The sequence below is a fragment of the Trichechus manatus genome, unplaced genomic scaffold (assembly GCF_000243295.1).
Source record: "Trichechus manatus latirostris isolate Lorelei unplaced genomic scaffold, TriManLat1.0 scaffold00010, whole genome shotgun sequence".
Lineage (NCBI taxonomy): Eukaryota > Metazoa > Chordata > Mammalia > Sirenia > Trichechidae > Trichechus > Trichechus manatus.
In genome coordinates, this window is record NW_004443946.1 from 2,365,126 (window position 1) to 2,388,037 (window position 22,912).

Genomic DNA, 22,912 nt, shown 5'->3' on the forward strand with positions numbered 1-22,912 from the left:
CACAGAGGCAAGCAAAGCAACACAAAGGCAGAAGAAATTACATCACTCCACACACACAGACAACGTGCAGATTCTAATAATATTCTATAATCTTCAAATTTGTGTCAGCTCAGTAACTGGAAACAGGAGAGCCTGCCATATATAGTTCACCTCGTCATCTGGTTGGAGGATTTTTTTTAAGTCCAGAAATCTTAAGAGCTTTTGTCTCTCTAACCCTGAAGCAACTGGAGTAAAAGGATTTCTTTTTTATTGTTAAACACTGGTAGGAAGAGAACACTTTGAAAATAGTGTGCATGGGAGAGCAATGAGCAGAATCTTAGCTAAAGCATTTGGTTTGGGATATCCATTAATAACTGATGTCAAGGTTTTATATTTTAATTATAAAATTAAGAGTTGAAGCATCCACCCAATGCCCCACTATCACAATTTTAATTCAAGAATTTAATTTTAATATTTGGAAATTAAAGTGGTATGTAGAAAGCTTCCAAAAACATGGACACATTTTTAAAAAAAGTTTCATTAGAAAGACAAGTACATTATGACAAAGCATAGATATATAGTAGTAGGAGAGGAAAACAGAACTGCTCCAGTGTTAATGTGACTTTGCAAAGCCATGTTTTGGGGATTTCAGAAATTAAGTGTTGGGAAATTCCTTACCAAATGTTTACTGAGAGGCAAGGTATTTGAAAACAGAAGAAGAGCATTCAAACCAGAAAGAATTTAGAATTTATGTAGAAATTAATTTCTTTGGAATTAATTTAGAAAAATTAATTTCTTTGGAATTAATTTAGAAAAATTAATTTAGAATTTCAAAAGAGTACTTTTTATTTCTTTATGCCTAATTCTGAATAAATTAAATGGGCAAGAGCAAGGAGTTAAGAGACTTCTGGAAAAGGATGATTATGAATGAAGTACTAAAGGGAAATAACAATCTGAAAAACTAGGTAAGGTAAGGGTATGTATGGTAGTGAGCAGGGACAATGTTAATTCAAAGGGAAGGGAAAGATCTTATTTTCTTAAAAACAGAGTTTTCAAACTAGATCATTTTTAAAAGTTAACTGTGCCACCAGGGCTCCATGCCAATTAAAAAATTTCCCTAACTACACATTCTACTTTATTCAAGAGTTGTGAAAAGTTCCTACTTGTGAATTCCATGGAACTGAGCAGGCTACACCTGGTGAGTACAGGAAAACCCAGGATGCTTTGTTGGTAGCGCATATCCTAGGGTTATACTTGAATTTTGTAACAGTTTTGGTGTCAGACAATAAGACTCGCCCAACTGTGCACCATGTTCAAGTGATCCTGATACTTCTTCATCTATTATACATGTGTAAGGGAGACGCAGCACACTTAATTACCCAGCTTACAAGTTGAGAGCTCAGAAGTAGCACAGCAAAAAAAATAAAAAGTAACACTGCAGTTATGTGGATCTGTAATAAGGTAAGGTGTAACTCTCTGACAGAAGATACTTAGTTTCTTTATCCCCACTTTGAACTGGTATAATTTTCAAACAAACAGGTAAAAATTAGACAGGCAACTCTTCAGATCTGAGTTTATTACTAAAGGGAAAAAAAAGAGCTTCACTCATACCTGTGGCGTGTTGGTTTCGGAGGTCCTGTTTTCAAGTTCCTCCTGCAGGCACTGGTTGATCCTTTCCGCCTGCAGCAGCTGGTGTTGAAGCTGCAGAAATTGCTCCCTGGGCACCATCGAACAGGCTTGCTGCTGGAGCAGCTGCAGATCCCAAGCACGAGGGGATGGGCTAAGCATCACAGTGGACCTCAGGTGCTGCATCTGAAGGACAAGGACAAAGCCTGGTCAGCTGCATGCCTTTAATCACAGAGCTGCCCTTGACGGTGTCAAGCAGGGTGTAATAAAGCCTATGAATTCATTACTGGCCTCTACTACTCACTGATAGCTTGGAAATTGGACAGCACATGAGCCTGAGTCAGATATAAAGAGTCATTTTGCTTAGGAGGTAGTATAATTAATAAGCAGGCCTTTTTAACAGTTTTAGACTTAAAAAATAGCACTTCCTCATGAGGTAAATGATATACACGTTGTTGTTAGGTGCCATCGAGTCAATTCCAACTCATAGCAACCCTATAGGACACAGTAGAACTGCCCCGTGGGGTTTTCTAGGCTGGAATATTTATTAGAGCAAATCACCAGGTCTTTTCTTCCATAGAGCCACTCGGTAGGTTCAAACCACCAATGCTGTGGTTAGCAGCTGAGTGCTTAACTGTTGTACCACCAAGGCTCCTTCATGATATACATAATATATCTTAATCCTACTTCATTTTTTCTTACACTAGAACAAAATTTAATTAGATTATCCCTCTATTCTTTTTTTTAAACAGGTTGAAGTAGGAAAATTAGGAGAGAAAATGGTTATACTTTAGGGTTTTCCCACTTTACTTACCTACCATTCATAAAGATAATTAAAAGCAAATGTTTACTGCCTACATATTTTCCAAACCCAAGGCTGCAATTTTTGCAAAGAATCTTGCCTTACATCTAAAAATATTTTAACCTACCTTAGTTTATCAATGTGTAGTTATACCCTTAAATAAAATAGCACAATAAGACAGGCAATTCTGTCATATAAGGCGATATCCCAGAACATCTGGAGTACATAGAAGTATTTGTTCAAGACAACAAGAAAATGGTATATGTATCAACATGCCAGTCAAAGATGGGGTGAGGAGAGGAGAAGGAGAACACATTGCCTTCTGGCCAGTGAAAAGCATGCCACCTCATATCTGTCTACACATTCATTCAGCAGACACAGGGCTCAATGGAAGGCATGCAACAAACATGACCAAGTACTAAAGAGGAAGCACCCCTAGGCTTGTGAGAAGGGGGAAAAGGCCCGTCATGGCATAACTAAAAGTAAATGTTATCATGAAACTTCAGAGCCACTATCCATTTCTTTAAACCTGAATTTCTGAGGTGGGCCATTACCCACTTTTAAATACTTCTAGTTGTAGATGCAGAAAACCCACCACTTTATTTTCAGGAATAGAGGATATGGAGAATTATATTCCCATAATTTTATATCAGAGAGATAATTTTCTTCACATACAATGCTTTAAATACTGAGGAAAATCCTGGAGTAAAAGTAAATGGAGACATATTCCACAGTTAAATCAAAATGAAAATGAATAATGGCTCTTACCTTAAGTACTTATTGTTATAGTCAGTAGAAATGATTACATGAATAAGGAGTTTAATGAGATGTCTCCATGCTATGAAAGTTCATTGAAAAGAATGTTCTACCTTCACACACTATCTCAGGCAGAGAACTGCACCCTTCTCTGCTAGTTCCAACCACTGAGTTCTAGGTACAGGTTAGCCACAGACAAGAAAAACAAACAAAAGAAAATTACAGGAGTTATAAAAAGAGGAAGAAAAGTATAAGTTATAAAAAGAGAAAGAACAGTTGGGTATACTATATACATGAGGACTTTAGTGTGCTTTAGTCAGTAAGAGCTGTGAAGGATCAACATTTACACTTCTTTGCATATAAATTTTGCAGACAAAAATGTCTTATAGCTCTAATTCTGCAACTGCTTCCTCACCTACTGTAATTTGGTTGGTTTGTGAGTTTGCCATCTTTCTTCCACCCATCCCAATATAACTATTTAGAAGATTCCAGGTCTAGTATGGAATGAATCTGATGTTAGAGAGGTGTGGAATAGAAGCTGTAAGGCATTTTTGTTGTTCATGTCCCTGAGCTGTTGTCTGTCATGGAGGTACACGGTGGGCTTGAGAACTGCTGGTATAGTCTATAATCCTTTCTTTTTTTTTTTTTTTTGAATGTTCAAATGAATTATTTATAGAACATTACCTCATATAGTTGAAAAAGGCCTGGGAGTCAATTTCTAACTCTTCCATATCCGAGTCCAATGATTTGGGATCTTTAGCTAAACTTTGAGTATGCATTACTTTAGGTCAGTGACTTTTAAACTGGTATATAGGGATGAGGAGAGACCTCTCTCCCCAAGGGAGCACACAGCATCAGACTAGAATCACCTAGAGAGCTCTTCTCAGATACCCTGATTCCCAAGATTCTGATATAGGAACATTTCCCTGCCTGCCCATCGCCCCTCACCCCAACTAGGTGAGAATCCCTGCCAGAGTAAGAGGAACAGACCTATCCCTCAGGTGAGCCAGGGCACAAAAAATGGTGTGAAAACCACTGTAGAGCCTCCAAATTGGCCTAATCTATAGGTATCATAAAATAAAATAAAAATCTAATTTGTATAAATCTATACAGAGCTAATGGCTCAGTCTTATTTCCTACTGAAACCTTCACTAAAGTAGACAGTGTATGATGCTCTTTTCAGTGTTCAAACGGAACAGTCATGCTTTTTCCTTAGTTATGCAGCTCCAGTGCCAAGAACACTCCATTTCTCTCACCCATTAGCAAATGTTCACTACCAGATCAGGGAGAAAAATTATGAGGGGAAATTGCTTATAACAGCTGGCAATGCAAAGTGAGGCTGGAGAGAAGGGGGCTTCTGAGGCCAGCTAGAGCAGGTGGGAGAAGAACTGGCCTGTTGTCAGAGCAGTTGGAAAGGATCTAACAGTGATTAAGTATACCCTGTTACCCTTCAATTTGGACTAGACATTGTTGGGCTTGGCTTCAGATATCTTATTCATTAGAGTAGATAATTACTTCATCAGAAAAGCATATCTACATCTAAACACAGCCCACAGCTCAAGGTTTTGAACACATTTATTATATGTGTCAGAAAAATAAAAAAATGGTTTGGATTTCACGATTTACAGTTTTACTAATCTCCCCACTAGTGGATAAATCAGAGAACATAAAATTGATAGAAACCTCTGTGGTCATTTAAATGTCAACACAATATGTTTGCCCATATTTCACATTTAAAACCAAGCATCTAGTTAAGTTACCTTTGCATGTGTCCAGCTTCATAAGAAAAAATATAAATCTCTCTCTTGCTTCCTATAATCCTGGCTTAAACATACATATACACAGTATTTTTTAAGAGCACGAAAAGGCATTTTCTACCCATGCTTCTCTATATAAATTTTGCAGTTCACTAGGTGTTGGATCAATAATTGACCAATATTTTCATCTACTCAAAGTATCTCAATGAAATTGTTATTAATGATGATTTGTACATAACTTGTTTTATATCCTATAATTGTACCCAGTTTTCATAAAGCAATCTAGTAGATTATAAACCCCATGTCCAAGCTGACAAGTTTTACATACCCATTTTTGTATTTATCAGATATGACTCTCAAAAGGCAGTGCTGAGTTACAAATGTAGTAATGAACAATGGCAGCACTTTAAAATAAAATTTCTAAATGCGAATGCTTTCAAATTCCCTGTGTGGACTTCTTAATTTAAGAGGTTGTTAGAGAGCAATGATTATCTCTAAAGCCTCACAATAGAGGAGGTATCAGGACACTCTTACAACCACAGTGCCGGCCAAAGAGTCTGGGCCTTCTGGCCGGTGTCAGACTGAGTCCCTGCCACCTCAACTTGCTTGAAGTAACAGGCCTTTGCATTTTAGAATAATCAGCATTCTTCCTTCCTCTGTAAATCAGTATGGATTCCTTCCTATGTCTGTGTAATTAAGCAAAAACATACCAAACTTGGCAGGACAGACCAAAGACTTCAGTTTGGCAGAGTACTTAGATTTTCACTTTTTTTCACAACAGGAATTCAATGCCATGTCTAGTCTCTCCAACAAATGGCTCATTCATGGATTAAAATATTCTTAATAGCTAAAGCCATTTGCTTAAAAACTTACCTCCATTAGCTGCTCATCCAGTTTTACTTGTTTCTTTTTCAGGCCTTCATTTTCCAAGTTAATTGTTTCTAATTCTCGTTCAAGGGAATTCATCTGACCCACCTGTTTAAAAAAAAATTTTTTTTTTCTTAAAAAACAAAACAGAACAACTAAGTTGTTCTGCTTTATGTCAACAAATTTGTGCATCAGAAATGTTAACTCTTGGAGGAAAACCAAGCTAATTTAGTGATGAAAAACAAAAAGGAACAGAATTTAGTGCATTGCTTACATTTAATTCCACCTTCACCTGTTGCCATTGAGTTGATTCAGACTCACATCGACCCCATGTGTTTCAGAGCAGAACTGTGCTCCGCAGGGAGCAGACTGCCAGGGCTTTCTTCTGAGGTGTTTCTGGGTGGATCTGAACCACCAACATTTTAGTTAGTAGCCCAGCACTTAAACATTTGCGTTACCCAAGGACTCCTTACGTTTAAGTAATATAGTTTTAATCACCACTCGTCACATAGGACAGATTCCTTATGGCAGCTGGATTCCAAGCTTTGATGCCACCCACTGTAAAATATACATTTTATATTTCAACTCAGTTTATACACCTGTACCCATGTGCACAGACATATGTATATTCAGTTATAAGTTTATATTACTGAAAGAAAAGTATTATGAAATTATACTTACCTTTACTATAAAGCTATGCACTCTGATATTTTCTAGGATATCTTATTAATTTAAAAAATGCTCGTTGTGTTTCACTAAATTGATTTCATGGTATACTACTATGAATCTGATATGGGAAAAAAATCTGTCTTAAGGCAAAGTTAAAGGCTGAAAATTGAGAATTCGTAAAACTTGATTTATGTAATTCTTTTCTCAACTTTAAAGATGAAATTTGAAGATTTTATGAGTATCCATTTGGGGGACTGTCTTCACTACAAGAAGTATCAAATGAGCTAGAGGACACTGAAATTCAGAGTACTGCTAAGTGGAGAACATGACATTATTCTAGAATTCTGATATTTGCCTCTATCAAAGCAAGAACCCTGAAGAGAGTAACAAGAATTGTTAAACAGAAATGTAATCTTTCCAGGTACATTTTAAATTCATTCTATTTTAAAACTTATGCTAAGACTTCTCCCTTGTTGAGCAGTTGGATGAAATTCACTCTCTTTCTGAAAAGTACACTTGAATGTACCTGAAATTAAATGGCATTTCAGCATTAGAGTACAACCAGCGTTCTTACTGCCTATGGCAACAGTAACTTCCAAAATTTTTATGTTTTAAATAATATTATATTTAATTAATATTAATAATAATAATATGAATTTTTAAATTACAAAAACAATGTTCATCATTCTTCCCAGAGAAAACAAAGTTTAATTGGCCAAATCTGTCAAACTTGAAGCCTACCACTTGTAGATTTCAAAAGATCCTTTCTAGGTAAACACAATTCTAATCTGGTTGGGCCTTAAAAAAGGACAAGACAGGGAAGAGAGGGCTCTGGCTCTTACACTTGACCAAACCTCTAGGACTCAACAGTGTGGTGTGGCTGCCAAGAAACAGACACAGTCTGTCTAGACGCTTTTGCTCTGACATGGGTATAACTTTTAGAGAGTGAATGAGGTGACAGTCTCATCTACTCTGTATTAGACTTTTCATACCTGGACAGTCTCAGTGATACATCTGAGTTTTAGTTTAAAAAAAGAAAGAAAGAAAAGTAACAGCGACCCCCAGAGTAACACTGGTCTAGAACTCTAATTTCATGGGGCAAAGTACGGAAAGCAAACTGAGTTGCAATACAGAAATCTGACCATGTGGTAGCCAGCTTCCAAGATGGCCCCCAGTGGTCCCCACCTCCTGCTATTCATACCCTTGTGTAGTCCCTTCCCACATTATACCAGGGTTAGTCTGGGTGACCAATAGAATACGGCATAAGTGATATGTCACTTCCAAGATTAGGTGATAAAAGGCACTATAGCTTCCATCTTGGTCTTTTGGACTTAGCTAGTCTCTCTCTCTCTCTCTCATCACACACTCTGGGGGAAGCCAGCTGCCATGCCCTGAGGAGAGGCCCAGGTGGTGAGGAACTCAGGCTACTGGCAATCAGCCAGCAAAGAACAGAAGCCTCCCGCTAACAGCTACATGATTGAGCTTGGAAGCGGATCTTCCAGCCTCAATGAAGCCTTCAGATAACTGCAACCCCAGCTGACACCTGGACTGCAACTTCACGAGACTCTTGAGTTAGAACCACTCAGCTAAGCTGCTTCTGAGTTCCAGACTCACAGTAACTGAGGTAATAAATGTTTGTTGTTTAAAGTCACGAAATTTTAGGTAATTTCTTATGCAGTAATAGATAACTAATATAGACCATATTAAGATACTCCTAACATGAAGGCTATATATATTTTACTGTCTTACAAAGAAAGAGCCCTGGTGACATAGTGGTTAAAGCGCTTGGTTGCTAACCGAAAGGTCGACAGTTCGAACCTACCAGCTGCTCCACGGAAGAAAGATGCAGCAGTCTGCTTCCATAAAGATTTACAGCTTTGGAATCCCTATGGGGCAGTTCTATTCTGTCCTATAGGGTTGTTACGAGTCGGAGTTGGAATGGCAATGAGGTTTTTTAGTATCTTATAAAGACTTGTAATACTAATGATTCAAAAACTCCGTATTAAAAGAAAACTATCTTCTTTATGAAACTATTAATCAAAAAGAATGCTAATACAGTTTTAACAAGATTGCAGATGCATAAAGAGATATAATAAAGAACCAAAATATGCCACTGTATTCACTTCCTTAGAAGCACACATGGGAAGAAATATACACTTAAGGACACATTATACTCAGAACACAGGAGCCCAGTAAACACTCAAAAACTCACCTTCCTGTTAGGAGATCGTTCTTTCTGAAACTGTTCACATTCTCTCTTTAAGCTCAACTTCTCTTGCTCTGTGGGTTTCACAGTACCTGATGGGTTTAGATGTTTTTGGTGTTTCGTGGGGAGAAGGTTGGATTCCAGTTGACGAACCTAACAAGAACAAATGTAAGAGGAAGAAATGCTAATATAATTATCCAGCCAGGAAAAACAAACAAACCAACGAAAAGATTTTATTCAGCATTTGGGTTCTGTTGTATTAAAACCCCTTTTATTCTAGCCAAATCTGCCAATTCTTGAGGCCTGCCCTTCTGGGTTTCTAAAGATCCTTCCTAGGTAAACACATTTCTAATCTGGTTGGGTCTAAAAACCCAACACTAAATATAGTTACCGTGGATAGTAGGTAAGAAGGATGGTAAAATTTTCTATTTGTTCAAGTTAAAAAATCACATAAAGCAGTTTTATAGACTTAAACAAATAAACAGGCAAAACCCCAGTACTGTAAGGACAAGACAGGGAGAGAGGGCTTCTGGCTCTTACACTTGACCAAACCTCTAGGACTCAACAGTGTGATGTGGCTGCCAAGAAAAAAGACACAGTCTGTACAGGGACTTTTGCTCCAACGTGAGCATAACTTTTTGAGAGGGAATGAGGTGGCATTCTCACCTACTCTGTACTGGGCTAGTCACACCTGAAATAATGCATTTACATCAATTATGTTCCGTGGGACAAGGACCACGTCTGTCTTGTTCACTACTGCCGCTTCAGTTATAGCAGACTTTCTGGCACAGAGCAGGTGTCCTGAATGAATATTCATGACTCTTCAGGGTTAGAACTCCTCTCAAAAGAGGTGTTCAAGCATAGGTTGAACATAGTTGGTTAAGTACTTCGTAAAGAGAATTTACGTTATCAGTTTGGTGGTTAGAAAAGATGACCTTTAAAGACCATTCTAACCTTTAAATGCTAGTCTTTAAAAATGGGACCCTTTCCTCAGACAGGGAGTCCCTGGGTGGTACAAACTGTTAACACATTCAGCTGCTAACCAATAGGTTGGAGGTTTGAGCCTACCCAAAGGTGCCTCAGAAGAAAGGCCTGGCAATTTACTTCTGAAAAATCAGCCGCTGAAAACCCTATGGAGCACAGTTCTACTCTGATACACATGGGGTTGCTGCGAGTGGGAACTGACTTGATAGCAACTGTTTTTTTTTTTTTTTTTTTATACAAGGAATTAGACCAGTAAGATCTGCGTCTAGTTTTTCTATTTTGTATTGCTAGTCTTGGCAGCTAGGCAATTTGAATGAGAAATATATGGTTAACATAATTTCCATGAGTCTATATTTTGGATATGAAGATTAAAAGCACAGACAAGATGCTTATACAAAATGAAAAATGTTTTATAAACATATCAGGATAAAACCATACATACATAAATGATAAATTACATATTCTTAAAGTAAGTCTGCCATAGCAGAATACTCAAATTCATACCCTAGAACCATTTCAATTATATCAAACACTCATTTTCATATCAAACAAATAATTTTCAAACATATGCCACCATGTACAATTTTCAAGTCACCTTCTCCCGGGAGTGTGTGAGTTCCACTTTGGTGTTCTGCACCACGGTTTGGAGTCTCTCATTCTCCTGCCAAAACAGCTGTTGTTCCTCATTCATCAAATGATCCAACTTGTCCCAAGACTGCCTTTTCTGCTGGTTATGGAACCCTGACGGATGTGTAGCTATTTCTGGGGCCCAGTTCTTAAGAGAGAATTGCAGAGGTAAGTCTTAAACACAGGCTGATGGGTAATTTCTGGTTTGAGAAAGGTGTCATATTTACCTAATGACAACAATTCTTAGCACCATTCAACCTTCTTTCTCTTCTAACGGGAGTATGTATATGTATATATACCAAAAAAAAAACAAACTCACTGCCACTGAGTCGATTACAACTCATAGCAACCCTATGGGACAGAGTAGAACTGCCCCATGGGGTTTCCGAGGCCATACATCTTTCCCGAAGAAGACTGCCACATCTTTCTCCCACAGAGCAGCTGGTGGATTCAAACTGCTGACCTGGTTAGCAGCTGAGTGCTTTAACCACTGCCATCACCAGGGCTCCTTGTATGTATATATAGATATAAATAAAGCAATATACTTGGAGTTAGGTTAAAAAAAAAAAAAAGGCTTAGAAATTCTCCATTTAAAATGGTCTTTAGCAAAACAGTCCCGAAATTCATTAGCAAAGATGACTGCAGAGTTAAGTTCCAGGTCCATATGGGATTCAAGTGCATACAGATTGGTGGCATTAAAAATTGCCTCATTTTCACGAGGTTATGTTTTGAACCTAGAGAACTACTCTTTTGGCTAACAGAGGACACAAGGGAACTCTGAAGTGTGCTGTCCACTTGAAAACTGTCACAAGTTAAACTCTACTTTCAGTTTCACATATGCAATCATCTCCTTTTTTTAGAATCCAGAGAATATACTGTCCATGGATTGAGGTCTGAATTCAAGGATATACTTTTAAGTATATTCCTACCAAAATGATTTCTTTTGATCCTAAAAATGCTTAAGAAAATAAAAAAGGTAACAACTATATAAGCCTCCTGTTTTTTAAGTCAAAACATGGAAAGGAAAAAAGGTATAATCTCATTTTGAGAAAAATGTCAGCCCAGAAGTAATTTTGAAAAAGGAAACAACTATCTCAGTAAAAATAAACCATGGTTTAAAAAAAAAAATCAAATAACTGAATTATTGACTATTTTTATTGTAGGACAAAATCTTAACATCTATCCCAAGGCTGATACCCATGACACTGTTATGAATTTATTTGAGAAGACATTAAGCAGCATTGTAATATATTAAAATGAGACACCCTTTCTAGAACATCACCATAACATGTCAGCCAGCTAACACTTTCACCAGCAATTCCTGGACTTTCTGGTATCATTGCAATGACCCGTCTGGTGACAATGAATCACCTCCTGAAATTCTATATTGTTTTATGCCATAGTTTTCCTTTTCAGTAGTTTTACTTTTGTGCAGCCTTTGTGCGTGTGTGCATGTTCCTAGATTGATTTCTTGCAATGTTTTCCTTGATTTCTAATTTGTTAGGGCTACATGAATGCTTTTATATTCTATTTCTTAACTAAGAAAATGTTTTATTTTTATTACTACAAAACTCAACTCAGCATGGTCTTCTCTCTCAGTATAAAAATTACCTTGCTATTATGGTTCCATTTATACACACTTTAGAAACAGGTAACCCTAACCTCTGGTTGCAGAGGATAGAAAAGTGGTTAAGTGGCTAAAAGTATGTGTGTGTGTATATACACACACACACACACACACACACACACACAGTATATATATATAATATATATATACACACACACACACCATATATATATGTACACACACACACACACACACACACACACACAGAGCAAACCCTAGCAAACCCATTGCTGTCGAGTCAGTTCTGACTCATAGCAACCTTAAACAGAGCAGACACAGCAGAACTGCCCCCACAGGGTTTCCAAGGCTGTAAATCTTTGCAGGAGCAGACTGACACATCTTTCTCCTGCAGAGCAGCTGGTGGGTTCTAACTGCCAATGTTCTGATTAGCAGCTGAGGGCTTAACCACTGTACCACCAGGGCTCCTCATATATATATACATATATATGCATACATATATGTAAAGTATTGTACATTTATGTATGTGTACATATAAAAATGATCAAGTTATACACTTAAAATTTGTACACTCTATTACATGTAAGTTATACCTCAAAATAAAAAAGAAATTACCTCGTCACCAGCATTCTGAAGTTGCTTATGTAAAGACATCACTTCTTGTTTTAAAGTCTCCCTTTCCTGCTGAGTCACCCGTAGGTCAGATTTAATCCGGGACATCTGCAGATTCACATTCTGTAGGGTATCTTCTAAACTTTGAACCTGCATCATGAGAACAATCTTACACTCCTACCCAAACCCTCATGGTCTCACCTATACAATGTGTAGGAACGAATGAGGACAAGAGCACTCCAAGGTCCATTTTGTTCTTACTTACTAAATCCAGTTTTCTTTTCAGTAGCTCAGTGGAAACCTATGTTTAATTTAATAACATGTAGGATAGTAAATTATACTTAGGATAATGACAAATGATGCGTGGTGCAGGGTATTGCTGATATAGTCATCTGGTGGATTACAAAGTGATATCTTATAGAACCAACAAGTTCCAAGTGGCATCACAGAAAATGGTCTTACTGAATTTGGTAGAAATGATGTTTTAGCCTGTGCTGATGGTATGTAAAGGAACACTTAGTTGAAAATAAAAATATATACTCGTTGAACCCTACTTCATGCTAATACCTGGTATTTCATATAAACTTCAATTTTCTTTAATTTAAATTTTAAAAAGGAATGTTGATTGAAGATCTTTAACTATAATAGGGCATAAACCTGCCTTAGAAAACTGTATTTCTAAATTAGGAACAAGCAGCCATTTTTATACACTTTTCTCAAGCTTTCATAAATATCTAATCTCATAATTACTAAACTTTGAGGGAAATATTGTTCAAGTTATTTCACTATCCCGTAAACATGTGTCAAATATTAGTCAAACTGACAAAGCCATCATTCTGAGCCCTCTTCTCTTAGGCTACTTCCACCTGGAATGTTTTTTCGACTGGAGTTTCTGCTGAAAGGTAGAGAATACTAACTGTGAAGATGAAACAAGACTTGTCCACATACCTTTCCCTGTGAAGCCACCAGCTGTGCCTTTAAGCTTTCACTCTGGTGCTCCCAAGACTTCTGTTCCTGCTTCATAGTAGCAATTCTGTGCTCTAAAAGACTTGATTTTGCCAACTGTTTCAGAAAGAGAAAAGAGGTAAGAGACCATTTTTGCAAAAGTATCTAGCCCCAATTTGTATGCCTCCATTTGTACTGGCAAGATCAAGTGCCATCTAGTAAATGGGCAAGCAGGGCAAGGTAACAGAAAGGAGAGACATCTTCCTGACTCCTCGTTCTACCTAATTTTCAGGAGTCTCTTTTCTTTTGGGATTTCCATTTTTCTTTCTCACTGCCTCATATTTCGAGAGTGGGAGATGGCGGGCTGAAAGGCAATTAGAAATCTCAAGAGTGTACCTTAACAGGAGTATACAGAATGCCCATTAAAGCAGGAAGGAAAAAACAGTTTTTTCCTATAGAAAATACTATAGGAAAAAAAGTGCTAGTCTATGAAACAGATGTCAGATTATTAAATACAATAATATTTATCTTACTATATGTAAGCAATATAGTGGTATATATAAATAGCATTATATGTATATATTAAGTAGTTTTGTGATATATTAAAATGAGACAAACTTTGTTATTATATTTAATAATATGATTATTAAACAACTAATTAGATTCCTGTCAAATCACAGCTTCAGGAGATCTAGGCTCACGTAGTGCCAGCTGAAACGCTGTTCCAGGAGACTAGGGAACAATTAGGCTAACGGGAGGCCCGTGTGGCACTGGCCACAGAGAACTGCTCATTATGATGCATTTTATACAACAGTGGTAAAATGTCTTATTATTTTTACTACCTTATTAATACAGCTACTTAATTCTTCACTTAGAGCTTCCTTTTCTTTCAGCAGTTTTTCATTGCAGCTTAGAACACTAGAAATTTTTTGCTGGAAGTCAGAGAGATCAGGGTATCTGTGCAGCTGTAAGAGATAAAACAAATGAGCCCTCCCATCATATCTTGTGGCTGTATTTATAAACAGGACATTTTCATGTCTGCTGCTATTTCCCTATCTGTAGAAACTTCAGATGACATATAAACTCTAGGGGACTATAATTAACTTTAACAAAATGTTCCCTGCTGGCTTTCCCCAGCTCCCCAGTTGAAGGCTGAAACATCTGCTCAGATAGATTCAACCAGACAGACAATGTCAAAAAAATGGTCCTAGTTTTTTTTTTTTTTCTTTAACCTTCAGGGTAAACTAACACATAGCCATACTGTCATCAACTTAACTTACGCACATAAAGCATAATACATCTTCCTTGTGCTTTTTTAACTAGAAAAATCATTTTCAAAATTCTCAGTCAAGAATATAAAATTGGTTTGAATCACATTGACATAAGGGCACATTTGAAGATAAAACATTCAGTGTTTTCACCTTGCTTCATGCTCCCTTCCCTTTGGAAGATGCCGAAATTGACTTGCCAGTTAAAAGTTGCTGGTGTAAACACACTGGCTTCCTCCTTCCCGCTTTATAGAATCAGGCAAAGCAAAGACTGTTTCTGATCCTTTCCAGCATCATCCTCTGCACTGCTGACATATTGGGCTGGATAATTCTTTGTTGTGAGGGCTGGCCTATGCATTGTACGATGCTTAGCATTCTCCCTGGCTTTGCCTACTAGCCGCCAGTAGCATGTTGCCAGTTGTTGTGGAGTCAGCTCCGACTCATGGTGATCACAGCTATGACAGAACGAAACACTGGCTGGTCCTGTGCAATCTTTGTGGTCATTGGTATGAGTTCATTGTTGTGGCTATTGTGTCAATCTATCTCACTGAGGGTTTCCCTCGTTTTCTCTGACCCTCTACTTTATCAAACATGATGTCCTTTTCCAGTGATTGGTCTTTCCTGATAATGTGTCCAAAGAGCACTGAAGTCTCACCTCTAAGGAGCATTCTGATCAGCTAGTAGAACCAGTCGCAAAATCCTGCCTCCACCCTGCCCCAGTTGAGAACCACCGCGTTAAAGAGACTATTTCTTATGCTTCTTAACCCTTTCCCATAGTTTATAAGCTATTTTATTTTCCTCCATTTCACTTGCCTTTAAAATTTTCAATTCTTTATTATCATTTTGATTTTATGGCCATCTTTCCACTTCCTACCTTAAGTTCTTTTACATTTAGGTTTAGGAATAGTATGACAAAATAGACCGTAAGGACTGAATCTTGTCTTCAATTGGCAACAAATCCAGCATGCCTGGTAAATTGGAACAAGTCAGAAGGGTATGAGAAAATGGATTTTAAAGTACCTGGGCACTGGTTTAATACAGAGCCTTCTCCTTACCCACTATCCTGCAAAGCCTGATACTATTTTGGGTGTCTACAGCCTAGCATGTGACTTCTGCTGATGCTATTTGTGTTTCTTTTCAGTGTGATAAATGTGTAAAAATACTTTGTGAACAATAAATCATTATGCCTTACAGCGTGATATATGCTTTTGAGCTCCAAACTGTGTGGCAGCAACAATGGGCTGACACTATCCTACCCTTGTGATCCAAGAGTCCAGGTGCCTGATGAAACAAGGCAGGAAGGGCTCATTGCTTTTTCCGTCTCACTATTTACACTAACACCTCTGTAAAGAATGTGCAATAAAAATGTGCTGAATGATGTTCTCATCATCTTTTTCTACTCACAACTCTGTCCCTTTCCTTCTGTTCTCTAGCTTTGCAAAGTCACAAAGCACACATTTCCCATGCTTTTAAAGGTTGAACAACAGACTTTCAAAAGGTAAAGGAAAAAAGTATGCCCAGGTTAATCAGGATAAACTCATTAATAAGAGCTTTGAAATATTTATACACCACAAAAGGATCCTATGAGTTTTAACCTCTGGCATGTTTATATGGAACAGATACCTTCTCTAATTATGGCAGAGCAGATACTTCGCATAACAGTATTCAACTTGGAAAGTTCCTTATAAAGCACCTGTTGGGTACCAGTACTGTACTAGGTATTACAGGAGACACAAATACTCTGAGAATCTTAAAATTCTCTCAGGAAAGCAAGATTTATACGAGTTAATTAGATATTGACGTAAATATGACACTAGGTCATACAGACTCTAAATGTTTCAGCATTCAGGGAAGGATACCTTTATGCTTATAGACTGAGCAGATACAAGAAACAGAATTTATAATCAAAGCCCAAGCCAAGTCCGTTGCCGTAGGGTCAATTCTGACTCATAGTGACCCTGTAAGACAGAGTAGAACTGCCCCATAGGGTTTCCCAGGAGTGTCTGATGGATTCAAACTGCCGATCTTTTGGTTAGCAGCCTATAATCTAAGGATGCCATAATAATTAAAGGAAGTCTATGGTGAAGCCAATAAATCAAATGAAACAACTAAATTCTACTATAAATCAGGATTGCTCAAATAAAGATAGTTGTTCTATTTGAAAATTAACTAAGAGTAAAATAGGACGAGGTTCAGGATATAATTTTAAAATAAACCTTCTTTTATACTTAAAATTAAACCTTTGCTGGGAACCTAATTTGCTGTGTAAACTTTCACAGAAAACACAATAAAATATTATTTAAAAAATAAAAACTTGCTTGAAACTCTGAAATAGGATCCTTAAAGCCAAATTCATAAGTGAGGCAGCATCCCTGATAATGCTCTAGAATTTACCCATATGCCTAAGACAGATGCCTCATACTTGCTATAAGACTTAAGAGAGAACAGTTTCACCTGTGTCTCACAAACATGCGTGAACAGAGTTGTGAAAGGAAAGGGCAAGAAGGTCACCCTCATTTTAGACAAACTTGTATGACTTTGTTATCTGGCAGGGAGAAAGGAGAATAACAAATTTCTTAAATTCAAGTGGTTGTGATTCATTTCTAGCAATAGAATTTTAGAGTCTAAAACATGTATAAGTTACATGATTACAACAATATTTAGAGAATTAACAATAGTAGTCATAACAAACAGATTTGTATTTCAAGTCTTCAACCATACTAAGCAAAAAAACTATAGTCACAGGGCTCAGTAAGAAGGACATTTGGTGGCTAGAAAAATCAGACCATTGGGTACATATTGCTCTGTGAACACCCCCTGAACAGCACACAGCCTTACTTGTTTCATTTTTTCCAGTTCCTCTTTGAGAAGGCGGTTTTCCTGTTCCACAATATGGGTCTGTATTTTAACTTTAGAAAGTTCTGCCTCCAGGGAAGAGACTAAAGTGGAAGACTAAGAGAAAAATAAAAGTGAAACAATGGACATATTCATCAGGGCTGGGGAAAACTTATCAGGTTCACAAAAGGTGATATTAAGGAAACACTAATGCAAATTCTAGGGCACGCTGTCTTACGACCGTTTGTTCTTATACTCAAGGGAACTAACCAAAGCTATCCTTTAAAAGGTTCTCCACTCAACTGGCATGAACAGGATTTCTAAGGTAGTTTTTGCAGCTTTCTCCACTGTCAAGTTACTATCTTTCTCTTTGTAGTTAATAAACACCTTGGAGGAGATACTTTGAGACTATGCAAAGCCTATTTCTTCCCCAACTTTTGATCATTAATTTTAGTGTAATTCAGTGGATTTTTCTTACAACAGTTATTACTGTTTGTCTAATGACGATTTTCTATTTCCTTTTTTCTTTCTACATTTATTAGTTGAACTCTATTGTAAGAAAGAGCTGTCATTTCTCCTCCATTTTATTTAATCAATTTTTATATCAGTATGGACTCATAGATATTTTATTCTATATTTATTTTAAATTTTATATTTATATTTATCTTATTCTATATTATCATTATTTATTTTATTGCTCAAATTACTACAGTTTTGACCATTGGGAGCTCCTTCAGGTTGGGGCCTGTGTCCTTTCAACATGCCCCCATTTTTTTCTTTTAAGCACGTCCTTACTTTCAGGCACCATAAGATGTTCCAGGTTGATCTTGTATTTTCCCTGCCCCATCCCTGGAATCAATCACATTTCCAAGAAGTCCTGGTTCCTTTTACAGGAGAATGGTATTTAGAAACCAAGATCTGGGCGCTACAGATACTTTCATTACTACTGCAGTGTCATTGCTTCTAGGCCCTCTCAATGGACAGAGTTGAGAAATATATGTACACTAACCTATACGCATCCACACATCTGTATTTCTGTATCTACCTACCTGTATATCTATTTAAAACCATGAATTTATACTGACACTTCGGATTCCAATCCAAGATCACAGGGTTCGTTTTGGCCTTTCCTCTTTCCTCACTTGTAGCATCCTTCTCCAACAGTGAGAAATCCAGTTCTTCTTGTCTACAGTGTATATATTTGTTCAATTCTAGTAGTCACATACTTTTAGAGTTGCTAATGTACACCCCCATGAGAAACACATTTACTGCCTAGATTACAGTATATATATACAGTTCTTTTTGTCTTTTATCCCTACAGTATCCAGTCAAGGTACTATTTTATAAATGGCTTAGTTATTTTCTTACCCACCCCTTTAGTGTGGTTATAGTATCCATTTATGAGACAGTTAGATTCATAAGTTAGTGTTTGTATTCCATTTTGGCATCCTCCCACATCTTGGTTGGTTTTGACTGTTTATTTTAGGAGTATGTGAAACATTACCATGGTCCTAAGAGCCAGAACTAAATGAAAATGTATTATCAGAGAAGTGTCACTCCCTTCCTCATTTCTTCTACCCCATTCCCATTCCCCTACTTTTTTAAATTTCTTTCTCACCCACCCCCTATAGGCAACCAATCCCTTTAGTTTCTGGTTTATCATTCTTGTATTCCTTTGTTCAAATGAGCAGACACATGCATATTTTCTTATGTCCTCTTCTTTCTTACACGGAGGGAAGCATACTATAGGCATATTATACTTTGCCTTTTTCACTTAATAGTTATACCTTGGAAATCACTATATGTCAATTCATAAAGATCTTCCTCATTCTTTTTTTTACAGATATATAGCACACCACTGTGTGGATGGACCATAGTTTATCCAACCACTCTCCTATGTATGGGCATCTAGATTGTTTCCGCTATTTTGCAATTACAAACAATACTGCAATGAATAACCTCCAGCATATACATTTTCATATTGTTAGAGGTGTTATCTTCAGAGTAGATTTCTAGAAGTGGAATTGCTGGGTTGGAATGTAAGTACATATGTAGTTTTCTTAGGTATTGCCAAATTTCCCTCCAGAAGGATGGACTGTACCAGTTTGCGTTTCTACCAGGAATGTATGAAAGTGCCTGTTTTCCCACAGCCTCATCAACAAAATGTGTTGTCATATTTAAAAAATTTTCCAGTCTAACAGGTGAGAAATAATATCTCAGTGTTGTTTAAATTTGTTTTTATCTAATTATGAGTGATTTTGAATGTTTTTATCACAGGTTTGAGGGCCATTTAATATCTTTTTTTTTCCTTGAATTGTTCGTGTGCTTTTCCCATACTTTTACAGGGTTTTTGGTCCTATGTCCCTCAATTTTTAACAGTTCTTTGTATAATGGGGATATTAGCCATTTGTTTGTGGTATATGTTGCAAATATTTTCTCTCCGTTTGTTAGCTGTCTTTTGACATTGTTTATTTTTTGTCATGCAGATTTTGCTTTTTTAATAATTATGTAGTAAAATTTATCAATCTTTTATTGCCTCTGGTTCCTGAATCGTAATTAGAGAGCTTCTGTCTACACCAAGGTTAAAGGAGAATTCACCAATATTTTTTCTGGCACTTGTATTATTTTTTATACTTACATTCCTAATTCATTTGGAATTCATTCTTACATATGGTATAAGGTATAGACCTAATTTTACCTCTTTTCAAATGACTATCTAGTTGTCCTAGCACCACTTATTAAAAAGTCTATCTTTACTCCAGTGATTTGAGAAGCTACCTCTATTTTACTAAGATTCCATATGTTTTCGGGTCTAATTCTAGACTATCTATTCCACTGATCTATTTGTTGATTCATGTGCCAGTACCACAGTGTTTTAATTACTGAGGCTTTTTGTATAAGAAATTTAATATAAGTGTTTCTTCTACTTCTTGGGATTTCCTCAAGAAAAACTATAGGGTGGCTATAGACCATACCTGCAGTTTACAATTTTCCAGTTCTTCTGTCAGATTAGACTTTTCTTGTTCCCATTCCTCAAATGTACTGTGTCCTGGCTCTTTTTCTTTCTGGCATAGCGTTTCTGCCAGACGTTGATTAAGTTTTTGCAATTCTTCCTGATTTTGAGAGTTCTTTTGGCTAAGTTCTGTATTTTCCAAATCCAACTGTTGGTTTTTGGCTTTTAATTCTGAAATCTAATTAAAATTTAAATAAGTTTAAAAAACTGGTTATCCCACTTCTGCTAAAACACAGATTTAGAGACTATTTTTTCTCTCTGTGTAGTTTTAATAAGAGAAATTATACATGCTCATTATTACAAATTAAATCGATTTGGAAGTATATGAAGAAGTGTTAACACTCAGTCCAATTCCACCCCACAGAGGTATTCACCGTTCACAGCTGGGCACGTATCCCTCCAGATAATTTTCTCTGCATATATAAAAACCCATATACACATATGGATTCTTTTCTTCTTCTTTTTAACAAAAATTTAGATTTCACGTTTTGGCAGCCTGCTTTATCCACTTACAATGTCTCACAGACATTTTTCTTTCCAAGTCAATATATTCAGAAACTACTACCTGATTTTTTTTTAAAAAAATGGTCATACAGTAAGTATTCCACTGTATCAAGATGTTCCATAATGCATTTATCCATTCCTACACTGACAGACATATAGGCTTGTTATTTTTCTTTTAATTATGATTAAACAAAGTAAAAATTTGGAAAATACCTCTATACATGGTAGCATTTTGTTTTTAGGATAATTTCTTAGAAGTTGGATTGCTGGGTTAGAAGGTATGCACATACATTACAATTTTGATAGATATTACCAAAATGTCTTTCCCACAAGTGGTACCATTTTATAATCCTATCAATAGTGTGTGACTGCACTTTTCCTCACACCTTGCTAATACCACGATACTAATCTTTATTTTTCTGCCAATTTGATAGGTGAAAAATAGAAACTCATTTAATTTGCACTTCTCCAATCACTAATGTGACTCATCATGCTTTTATATGTTGTATTCTCTTTTTCTGACTGGACTGTTCATGTTGATTGCCCATTTTTCAACTGGGTTTGCCATTTATTTTTAAGAACACAAAATATATTTTGGATGTTAATACCTTATCCATATCAAGTATTGAAAATACTCTTTTTCCCCATATGTCCTTGTCCTTTGGCTTATTTCAGACAGATTCTTAAATCTCCTTCCCTTGCACAATTACATGTTATGAGATTATACGAATTGGGCGTTGAATGGCCCAAGCTGCCTGAATAAATAAATCATAATTCTGTGAACTGATATACTGATTAACTAGCATTCTATATCTGTGAAATTCCATCCCTAACTTTGTGCTTTCAGTCACGATGAGCGAAGGAGAAGGGGTTAACACTCACCGAATGGTAACTCTCAGGCAGTGAGATTAGCCCTTGAGACATCTTATTTCTAAGACGGTGATCTTTCTACTCTTCCACCAAACTGCATGAGGGACAGAGCTAATATTTTACAGATATGGTTTTAGAGGTGTGTTCTCACCCCCCCCCCCTTATGAAACCTATATTAAGCACACAGGGTCCAGAAACAATATATATGAAATTTAACAAAATATAGAAACCTAGTTTAGAGTCAGCATGAGATGAATTCCCATTTTCAAACTCAGGAAGAAATGTGGTAAGACATATACTTAAATTTTCTACAGAGGATTTTGTAAAAATCTCACCATCATGTGCTATGTTATCCTAGTAGCATGTTCTGTACATTTGTAAATTTCAAATAAAAAAAAAGTAAATTTTAGAATCCATGAACAATGGGAAATGTTAAATATCTCCTTACCTGTTTCTTTAAATTTTCAACCATCTTCTGAACAACATCTTTTTCCTTTTTTACAGTTTCTATTTTTTTCCTAAAGGGATGATGAAAATATGATTTACGAGTTAGGCTTTAAAAATTGAAGTAAAACGGTTTTAGTTCTTACAAAATCCTCTTAAGAAAATTTAAGTATATGTCTCACCACATTTCTTCCTGAGATCCATTTAATTTCCCTAATTTCAGGTTAGAAATGCTATCTTCTTCATTTAAACTAGTAATTTCGTCTCTCAAAATAGAATTTTCCTCTTGAAGTTTCTCAGATTCATATCTGAAGTATAGAGATTTAAAAAAAAATGTTACAAGACAGTCATCTGGCATCTTTGGAAAATACTTTCTAGTGACTTCCAATAAAACAAGTACTCCATGCCAGTTAAAAAGAAAAGTCTAAATTAGTAGTCTTTTAGTACTTGGACACTGGGGTACGGCATATGGACTCATTTCATTTGGGTTGTAAGAGTTTTACTTAAAGATGTTAGGTGAGTATGGCTGAGAAACCTGAGCATGGAGACAGGAATGCCCACTC

At 36.6% G+C, this 22,912-nt stretch overlaps 1 protein-coding gene across 8 annotated transcripts in view; it reads right to left on the minus strand.

Annotated features, from left to right (window-relative positions):
• Positions 1-22,912, minus strand: part of NIN (ninein) — a 107,925-nt gene that overhangs the window by 8,992 nt on the left and 76,021 nt on the right. For 7 of the 8 annotated variants that reach the window (XM_023726173.1, XM_004370852.2, XM_023726171.1 and 4 more), the window contains 11 exons: positions 22,532-22,657; positions 22,354-22,423; positions 20,494-20,709; positions 17,522-17,635; positions 14,258-14,380; positions 13,419-13,532; positions 12,474-12,620; positions 10,242-10,421; positions 8,669-8,815; positions 5,794-5,895; positions 1,591-1,791 (listed from right to left, as the gene is read on the minus strand). In XM_023726173.1, the coding sequence (XP_023581941.1) occupies positions 1,591-1,791; positions 5,794-5,895; positions 8,669-8,815; positions 10,242-10,421; positions 12,474-12,620; positions 13,419-13,532; positions 14,258-14,380; positions 17,522-17,635; positions 20,494-20,709; positions 22,354-22,423; positions 22,532-22,657 (1,540 nt within the window). The remainder of the gene's footprint in view (positions 1-1,590; positions 1,792-5,793; positions 5,896-8,668; positions 8,816-10,241; positions 10,422-12,473; positions 12,621-13,418; positions 13,533-14,257; positions 14,381-17,521; positions 17,636-20,493; positions 20,710-22,353; positions 22,424-22,531; positions 22,658-22,912) is intronic. The other variant, XM_023726172.1, reaches the window with a different exon arrangement.